Genomic DNA, 10526 nt, shown 5'->3' with positions numbered 1-10526 from the left:
TCTGTGGAAAGAAGTGTGACGCTGAATGGAAGTCACATCTCCCCTTTAACCCATAATTAGTAAGATCGATGGAAAAAATAAATATTAAAACAACAAATCATATTGCTAACAGGTAAAACCACCTTGTCCACATGGACCAAAGAATTAAACCTGGCTTTAATATATTTGAATGACAACCAGTAAGGCCTATGCCCAATATGACAGACTGAGGACCTATGCCAAGGAACCCAACACCTGAATTGTATGGAAGTCATAAAAAATATTTATTTTTCCAACTCTCACCATGGATCGATGTGCCATGTTACTGAGAACGGCAAGACCCATCACACCTGGAAAAGGAATTATCTGCTGCAATTTGCAAAGGGACATCCCTCAGGATGGGTATTATTTCTTACATCTCGATGAGGGGTAGCTGTTTAGTTTCCACTAGGATTCCATTGTCCTGCTACCAGCCAAATCTATGCAAACTCACTAAACCTAAAGTGGAAAATATACCATTGAAAGAAGAGAAAAGATGGGGATCCTGGTCTGACATAAACCACCCTCAGTCCATCTCCTCATGCCTCATAGTGCTGTCTTCCCCAGCCAATATTTATGATTGATCAAAGGGTCAAATACTTAAAGCTGCAGTGACATTAACATCTAAATGGTAGAGCCTGGTTGTGGGTATTAAGGAAGGCACATATTTCATGGAGCACTGGGTGTGGTGCATAACGAGTCCTGGAACACTGAAAAAATAAATAAATAAACAAATAAATAAATAAATAAATAAATAAATAGGTGGGCACAAGTGTAATTCTTGTAAAAGGGGAAGACCTTACCAAAGAAGGTCCTACTAAATGTCTTTTCAGCCTTAGGCTTCTGCTGCCCTTAAGATGTCCAGTAATGGGACAGGCACCTAAAATAAATCAACACAACTGTTGGATATATGGGAAGGTGCCCTCTGGCAATCCAATCACAATTGTCAGTGTAAGAATTGTCTTTCCTAGTAATGGACCAGAAGTCCTTAAAACAGAAGAATGAATATAATACCACTAGTTGATCTGGTGTTACCAACTGACTCAAGAATTTAGCCTGTGCCTCACACTATTAATGAAACTGGATATCAACATTTTTTCCTCTCAGATAAACTCAAAAAACAATCCATCAATTTCATTTTAAAAAGGTTCTAGGAACACGACCACTGTGCTCAGATTAGGGATGGTTTTATATGTTTGCTCTGGGTTATGGGCAACTAAGCACCTGAAAATCCCCATGTTGGAAGCATAAAACTCACTCTAATTAGAATCAATCCAAATGTACCAAAAACATGAAATGAATACCAATGGGATTGTGTAGTCACTCTGTCATATTAAAGACACTGATTACATTTGGCACAGATTGATTGTAATACCCAGGTATTTATTGGGTAGCATCAAATGAAACCTAATGGCTATGTGGAACAACCTTTGGCCATGACTACCACCTAGATGATTTTTGGGTCATTACACTTGTGTTCTCCCTGGGGACAGAGGAGAAGCCATACCACAGTGACAATGCCTGCCAATCTCTCTCTCCTCAAGGGCAGAAAGAGATATTCCCTTCTGCTATGATCATTTACCAGTTACATTTGCTTGTGCCTCAATAGTCCAATAAAGACAATGTGATGGAAATTGCACTATTTCTATAAAAGGAATTATGATATAATAGAGTCATGAAATTTTTTTTTAAGATTTTATTTATTTATTTGACGGAGAGAGAGATCACAAGCAGGCAGAGAGGCAGGAAGAGAGAGAGGAGGAAGCAGGCTCCCTGTGGAGCAGAGAGCCTGATGTGGGGCTCGATCCCAGGACCCTGAGATCATGACCTGAGCCGAAGGCAGCGGCTTAATCCACTGAGCCACCCAGGCGCCCCTAGAGTCATGAAATTTTTATACTTACTTTTAAGTATAAGTTTGTCATAGAAAACAGAAAAAAAAACACAACCAGAATTTCAATATATCCTGTTATCACTAATAAAATGTATTCATATCAGTGCCTAATTCGTGGACACTGGCAAATTTTCAGTTCATTTGGATCTGAATAGCAAAATTTTTTCCTTGTTGAGTCCGTGCATGGAGATTAGGTGGGTCTTAACAACTTGAAAATGGGTTAAATCTAAGACTTTTAATAAAATTTTCACTTTTGTGATAAATAAAATTAAAGGTGTGATATAAAAATTCATCTGGGTTGAAATGTTATGTTGCTTATTCTGCAAGTCTGGGAGAATAAAAATTAAGAATGAAAAATAAATAAATACTATGTAAATGTAAAATGCCCAGCATACCAAATCTTCATCCAAAGTAACTTGAAATTGACTGAATAGTGTTTTGTATTTACAACATGGGGAAAAGAAACCTTGTTTGTAACCTGCCACAAAATTCCTGAACATATCAGTCAACCTATAATATCCTTATTCAAGAAATGGCCACAAATGTGGTTATAACTGAATTAAATATAAAAAAATTAATGAATATTTGAAATAATTTTCCTTAAAATGAAAGGACTTTATTGTTTCTCAGGAATGTGCTTTTCCAAAATGTATACATAATAAGTGCCATTAAAAAAACAGAATGAAAAGAAGGACACTAGAGAACTTAGAAAATTATGAAAATAATTAAGCAATTTATTGTCCAGACTTGCCCTTCCCCACTACCTTCATGAATGCTCTTGCCACTTCCTTGTTGCGGAGGCTATAGATGAGGGGATTCAGCATGGGAGTAAGGATGGTATAAAAGACAGACACCGTGGGGGAATGATCTGAAGTGGGCCTCATGTACATGAATAAAGCTGCTCCATAGTACATTCCCACCACCATGAGATGAGAGGAACAGGTGGCAAAAGCTTTTTGGCGACCCTCTCCAGACCCCATGTGAATGACAGCCAGAATAACACGAGTGTAGGAAGCAATGATGATTGCTACAGGGAAAACAATCATTATTATACAGCAGTAGAAAAGAACTTCTTCAAATGTTGATGTGTCATTGCATGAGATGATTAGCAGGGATGGAAAATCACAGAAGAAGTGGGCTATTTCCCGGGACCCACAATAGGAGAAGGAAAATGTAGCTACAGCATCAATTACACCATCAGTAGAGCCCAGGATCCAGGAAGATGCAGTCATAAGACCACAAATTTTGGGACTCATAAGACTGGGGTATCTTAGAGGGTGGCAAATGGCAATATAGCGGTCATAAGCCATGACTGCCAACAGGAAACATTCACAGCCAAGTAGTGATATATAGAAGAAAATTTGTGTGGCACAACCTGCCACAGAAATGGACTTGCTGCCAGACAAGTAGTTGAAGGCCATCTTGGGTACAGTCGTGCAGATGAGCATGAGGTCCATGAGGGACAGTTGGCTAAGGAGGAAGTACATGGGAGTGTGGAGCTGGGTGTCCAGGTTGATGAGGAGAATCATAGAAGTGTTTCCCATGAAGGCCACTATGAAGGTGCCCAAGACCAAAGAGAAGAGGAAAATGTGAGTAGGACTGTGATTGAAGATTCCCAGAAGGATGAAATCAGAGATGAAAGTCTGATTAGCCCATGCCATGGTGAATGTGTTCTTTATCTAATACAGGAAAAAGTGATATTACCACATTGAGTTGATAAATGTGTATTTGGTGCCTTACAAAGCATGTGATTGTGGTAGGTCAGTGATTAAGCTGACATCACCAGTATTAGGAATCTCAAAGCACAAGAAGTATAATTACAGAACAAAATATGTTCTCTTGGTACTGTATAATTTATACAAGTGTGGAACTTTTCCTAAATTCAGCTTCTAAACATCCTTCACAAATTAAGATAATAATATACATTTTCACAATTGATAGTGTGTTTTCAAAAAGGAAAATTCCCCAAAGCATTTAGACGGTGCCTTGAAACATCAGATATCCTTTACATATTATTTGATAGAGAAACTAAGCTTAATTCAGCATGTGGCAAACAAAGTAAGAGAGATAAAGAGCACAATATGAACCTTTGCTTTTATGGTAGTGGGTGATTTTTTCTGTCAGTGTTAACAATACCTTTTATTTGTCAATTATTTTAAAGTTTAGAGTGTTTGATCTGTAATTTTCATAAATATTTTGTGCAGTAAATTCATGCTCTGTGAAAATACTTTAATAATATAAATATAAATTCTTTGTCCCATTTTTGTATAGCCCAATGTGATAAATGACTTGTGTTTCTCCAAAAGAGATATGTTGAGACTTAACCCCCAACATCTCAGAATGTAAACTTATTTGAAAACAATTAGCTAAGGGCACTTGGATGGCACAGTAGGTTAAGCATCCAACTCTTGTTTACAGTTCAGGTTATGATCTCAGGGTTGTGAGATCAAGCCCCAAGCACAGAGTCAGCTTGAGTTTTTCTCTGGCTCTTCCTCTGTTTTTGTCCTCCACATGCTCTCTCTTTCAAATAAATAAATAAATCTTAAAAAATATTAACAAAGATGAGATCATACTACTGTAGGCCAAACACCAATCCTATAGGACTGGCATCTGTATAAAACTTCCATGTGAGGAAATAGACACAAGGAAAATGGATGTCAATAGAGGCAGAGACTGCAGTGATATATTTACATACCAAGGAATTTCAAGGATTGTTCGTCATCACCAGAAGCTAGGAAAGAGGCATGGAAAATATTCTCTTTCTTACAACCCTCAGAAGTAACCAACACTGTCTATGTCTTGAGTTCAGAATTCTAGTAGTCTCCATTACATGTAATTGTGTCATTTTAAGCCAACTGGTGTGTGAACATCTCTGATATCTCCTACAAAAAATTACTACATACAAAAACAGAAATTTAGAGAGGCTTAAGGGCCACAAATTCAAGCAATGTTTATGAATATCTGTCTATGCATTGTGCCCTTGGAATAAAGCAGCAATCAAAAAAGAAAAAAAAGGGAGGAGTCAAGATGGCGGAGAAGTAGCAGCCTGAGACTACATCAGGTAGCAGGAGATCAGCTCGATAGCTTATCTAAACATTGCAAACACCTACAAATCCAACGGGAGAGCGAAGAGAAGAAGAACAGCAACTCTAGAAACAGAAAATCAACCACTTTCTGAAAGGTAGGACTGGCGGAGAAGTGAATCTAAAACGACGGGAAGATAGACCGCGGGGGGAGGGGCCGGCTCCCGGCAAGCGGCGGAGGAACGGAGCACAAAATCAGGACTTTTAAAAGTCTGTTCCACTGAGGGACATTGCTCCAGGGGCTAAACCGGGGTGAAGCCCACACGGGGCCAGCGTGGCCCCAGGCCCCGCAGGGTCACAGAAGGATCGGGGGTGTCGGAGTGTCGGAGAGCTTGCAGGTATTAGAACGGAGAAGCCGGCTGGAGAGACAGAGCCGAGGACTAAACTCTCAGCTCGGGGTTACCTTGAACTGGTCGCGAGCTGGGTGAGCTCGGAGCGCGGCTAGAGGCTGGGGATACGGGAGTGACTGGGTGCTGTCCTCTGGTGGCGCACTGAGGAGTGGGGCCCCAGGCTCTCGGCTCCTCCAGGCTGGAGACTGGGAGGCCGCCATTTTCATTCCCGTCCTCCGGAACTCTACGGAAAGCGATCAGGGAACAGAAGCTCCCAAAAGCGAACCCGAGCCCATTACTTAGTCCGGCCGCCGGTAAGGGCGGTGCAATCCCGCCTCGGGCAAAGACACTTGAGAGTCACTACAACAGGCCCCTCCGCCAGAAGACCAACAAAATATCCAGCCAGGACGAAGTTCATCTATCAAGGAGAAAGCAGATTCAATTCCTAAGACAGCAGAGCAATTCCAGAGGAGGAGAAAGCAAAGCACGGAACTCATGGCTTTCTCCCCATGATTCTTTAGTCTTGCGGCTACTTCAATTTTTTTTTCTTTTTTCAATTTTTTTTTCTTTTTTCTTTTTTCTTCTTCTGCTAAATTTTTTTTAAACTTTTACCCTTTTCATTTTTAACATTTTTTGACTAGTTCATCTAAATATATATATTTTTTCTTTTTTTTTATATTTTTTATTTGTTTTATTTTTTAAATTCTTTTCTTTCTTTTTTTTTTTTTTTCTTTTTTTTTTCAGAAGCTGTTTTTATCCCCTTTCTCCCCCCCACAATTTGGGGTCTCTTCTGATTTGGTTACAGCGCATTTTTCCGGGGTCTTTGCCACCCTTTTAGTAGTTTATTTGCTCCTTCATATTCTCTTATCTGGACAAAATGACAAGGCGGAAAAAATCACCACAAACAAAAGAACAAGAGACAGTACCGAAGGCTAGGGACCTAATCAACACAGACATGGGTAATATGTCAGATCAAGAGTTCAGAATGACGATTCTGAACATTCTAGCTGGGCTCGAAAAAGGCATGGAAGATATTAGAGAAACCCTCTCTGGAGATATTAAAGCCCTTTCTGGAGAAATTAAAGAACTAAAATCTAACCAAGTTGAAATCAAAAAAGCTATTAATGAGGTGCAATCAAAAATGGAGGCTCTCACTGCTAGGATCAATGAGGCAGAAGAAAGAATTAGTGATATAGAAGACCAAATGACAGAGAATAAGGAAGCCGAGCAAAAGAGGGACAAACAGCTACTGGACCATGAGGGGAGAATTCGAGAGATAAGTGACATCATAAGACGAAACAACATTAGAATCATTGGGATTCCAGAAGAAGAAGAAACAGAGAGGGGAGCAGAAGGTCTATTGGAGAGAATCATTGGAGAGAATTTCCCTAATATGGCAAAGGGAACAAGCATCAAAATCCAGGAGATGCAGAGAACCCCCCTCAAAGTCAACAAGAATAGGTCCACACCCCGTCACCTAATAGTAAAATTGACAAGTCTTAGTGACAAAGAGAAAATCCTGAAAGCAGCCTGAGAAAAGAAGTCTGTAACATACAATGGTAAAAATATTAGATTGCCGGCAGACTTATCCACAGAGACCTGGCAGGCCAGAAAGAGCTGGCATGATATATTCAGAGCACTCAATGAGAAAAACATGCAGCCAAGAATACTCTATCCAGCTAGGCTATCATTGAAAATAGAAGGAGAGATAAAAAGCTTCCAGGACAAACAAAAACTGAAAGAATTTGCAAACACCAAACCAGCTCTACAGGAAATATTGAAAGGGGTCCTCTAAGCAAAGAGAGAGCGTAAAAGTAGTAGATCAGAAAGGTACAGAGACAATATACAGTAACAGTCACCTTACAGGCTAATAATGGCACTAAATTCATATCTCTCAATAATTACCCTGAATGTTAATGGGCTAAATGCCCCAATCAAAAGACACAGGGTATCAGAATGGATAAAAAAACAAAACCCATCAGTATGTTGCCTACAAGAAACTCATTTTAGACGCGAAGACACCTCCAGATTTAAAGTGAGGGGGTGAAAAACAATTTACCATGCTAATGGGCATCAGAAGAAAGCTGGGGTGGCAATCCTTATATCAGATCAATTAGATTTTAAGCCAAAAACTATAATAAGAGATGAGGAAGGACACTATATCCTACTCAAAGGGTCTGTCCAACAAGAAGATCTAACAATTTTAAATATCTATGCCCCTAACGTGGGAGCAGCCAACTATATCAACCAATTAATAACAAAATCAAAGAAACACATCAATAATAATACAATAATAGTAGGGGACTTTAACACTCCCCTCACTGAAATGGACAGATCATCCAAGCAAAAGGTCAACAAGGAAATAAAGGCCTTAAATGACACACTGGACCAGATGGACATCACAGATATATTCAGAACATTTCATCCCAAAGCAACAGAATACACATTCTTCTCTAGTGCACATGGAACCTTCTCCAGAATAGATCACATCCTGGGTCACAAATCAGGTCTCAACCAGTATCAATAGATTAGGATTATTCCCTGCATATTTTCAGACCACAATGCTCTGAAGCTAGAACTCAATCACAAGAGGAAAGCTGGAAAGAACCCAAATACATGGAGACTAAACAGCATCCTTCTAAAGAATGAATGGGTTAACCAGGAAATTAAAGAAGAATTGAAAAAATTCATGGAAACAAATGATAATGAAAACACAACAGTTCAAAATCTGTGGGACACAGCAAAGGCAGTCCTGAGAGGAAAATATATAGCGGTACAAGCCTTTCTCAAGAAACAAGAAAGGTCTCAAGTACACAACCTAACCCTTCACGTAAAGGAGCTGGAGAAAGAACAAGAAAGAAACCCTAAACCCAGCAGGAGAAGAGAAATCATAAAGATCAGAGCAGAAATCAATGAAATAGAAACCCAAAAAACAATAGAAAAAATCAATGAAACTAGGAGCTGGTTCTTTGAAAGACTTTGAAAGATTGATAAACCCCTGGCCAGACTCATCAGAAAGAAAAGAGAAAGGACCCAAATCAATAAAATCATGAATGAAAGAGGAGAGATCACAACTAACACCAAAGAAATACAGACAATTATAAGAGCATACTATGAGCAACTCTACGCCAACAAATTGGACAATCTGGAAGAAATGGATGCATTCCTAGAGACATATAAACTACCACAACTGAACCAGGAAGAAATAGAAAACCTGAACAGGCCCATAACCAGTAAGGAGATTGAAACAGTCATCAAAAATCTCCAAACAAAAAAAAGCCCAGGGCCAGACGGCTTCCCAGGGGAATTCTACCAAACATTTAAAGAAGAACTAATTCCTATTCTCTTGAAACTGTTCCAAAAAATAGAAACGGAAGGAAAACTTCCAAACTCATTTTATGAGGCCAGCATCACCTTGATCCCAAAACCAGACAAGGATCCCACCAAAAAAGAGAACTACAGACCAATATCCTTGATGAACACAGATGCAAAAATTCTCGCCAAAATACTAGCCAATAGGATTCAACAGTACATTAAAAGGATTATTCACCACGATCAAGTGGGATTCATTCCAGGGCTGCAGGGTTGGTTCAACATCCGCAAATCAATCAATGTGATAGAACACATTAATAAAAGAAAGAACAAGAACCATATGATACTCTCAATAGATGCTGAAAAAGCATTTGACAAAGTACAGCATCCCTTCCTGATCAAAACTCTTCAAAGTGTGGGGATAGAGGGCACATACCTCAATATTATCAAAGCCATCTATGAAAAACCCACCGCAAATATTCTCAATGGAGAAAAACTGAAAGCTTTTCCGTTAAGGTCAGGAACACGGCAGGGATGTCCATTATCACCACTGCTATTCAACATAGTACTAGAAGTCCTAGCCTCAGCAATCAGACAACAAAAAGAAACTAAAGGCATCCAAATTGGTAAAGAAGAAGTCAAACTATCACTCTTCGCAGATGATATGATACTATATGTGGAAAACCCAAAAGACTCCACTCCAAAACTGCTAGAACTTGTCCAGGAATTCAGTAAAGTGTCAGGATATAAAATCAATGCACAGAAATCAGTTGCATTTCTGTACACCAACAACAAGACTGAAGAAAGAGAAATTAAGGAGTCAATCCCATTTACAATTGTACCCAAAACTATAAGACACCTAGGAATAAACCTAACCAAAGAGACTAAGAATCTATACACAGAAAATTATAAAGTACTCATGAAAGTAATTGAGGAAGACACCAAAAAATGGAAAAATGTTCCATGCTCCTGGATTGGAAGAATAAATATTGTGAAAATGTCTATGCTACCTAAAGCAATCTACACATTTAATGCAATCCCTATCAAAATACCATCCATTTTTTTCAAAGAAATGGAACAAATAATCCTAAAATTTATATGGAACCAGAAAAGACCTCGAATAGCCAAAGGAATATTGAAGAACAAAGCCAAAGTTGGTGGCATCACAATTCCGGACTTGAAGCTCTATTACAAAGCTGTCATCATCAAGACAGCATGGTACTGGCACAAAAACAGACACATAGATCAGTGGAACAGAATAGAGAGCCCAGAAATCGACCCTCAACTCTATGGTCAACTAATCTTCGACAAAGCAGGAAAGAATGTCCAATGGAAACAAGACAGCCTCTTCAATAAATGGTGCTGGGAAAATTGGACAGCCACATGCAGAAAAATGAAATTGGACCACTTCCTTACACCACACACGAAAATAGACTCCAAATGGATGAAGGACCTCAATGTGAGAAAGGAATCCATCAAAATCCTTGAGGAGAATGCAAGCAGCAACCTCTTCGACCTCAGCTGTAGCAACATCTTCCTAGGAACAACGGCAAAGGCAAGGGAAGCAAGGGCAAAAATGAACTATTGGGATTTCATCTAGATCAAAAGCTTTTGCACAGCAAAGGAAACAGTTAACAAAACCAAAAGACAACTGACAGAATGGGAGAAGATATTTGCAAACGACATATCAGATAAAGGGCTAGTATCCAAAATCTATAAGGAACTTAGCAAACTCAACACCCAAAGAACAAACAATCCAATCAAGAAATGGGCAGAGGACATGAACAGACATTTCTGCAAAGAAGACATCCAGATGGCCAACAGACACATGAAAAAGTGCTCCACGTCACTCGGCATCAGGGAAATACCAATCAAAACCACAATGAGATATCA

At 39.3% G+C, this 10526-nt stretch overlaps 1 protein-coding gene across 1 annotated transcript; it reads right to left on the bottom strand.

The window, feature by feature from the left end:
* Window positions 1-2643: 2643 nt before the first annotated feature.
* LOC123939015 (olfactory receptor 2M2) lies at window positions 2644-3570 on the bottom strand. Its single transcript, XM_046000868.1, has one exon. The coding sequence runs from the start codon at window positions 3568-3570 to the stop codon at window positions 2644-2646; it is 927 nt and encodes a 308-aa protein (XP_045856824.1).
* Window positions 3571-10526: the final 6956 nt, after the last annotated feature.

The sequence above is a fragment of the Meles meles genome, chromosome 3 (assembly GCF_922984935.1).
Source record: "Meles meles chromosome 3, mMelMel3.1 paternal haplotype, whole genome shotgun sequence".
In the NCBI taxonomy this organism is placed as follows: Eukaryota; Metazoa; Chordata; class Mammalia; order Carnivora; family Mustelidae; genus Meles; species Meles meles.
Note: the sequence above shows the minus strand (reverse complement) of the source record. Positions and strands in the feature narration are given on the sequence as shown.

Excerpts from the sequence above, each read along its gene's own strand:
- LOC123939015 (XM_046000868.1), bottom strand. The coding sequence starts at position 3,570 with ATGGCATGGGCTAATCAGACTTTCATCTCTGATTTCATCCTTCTGGGA.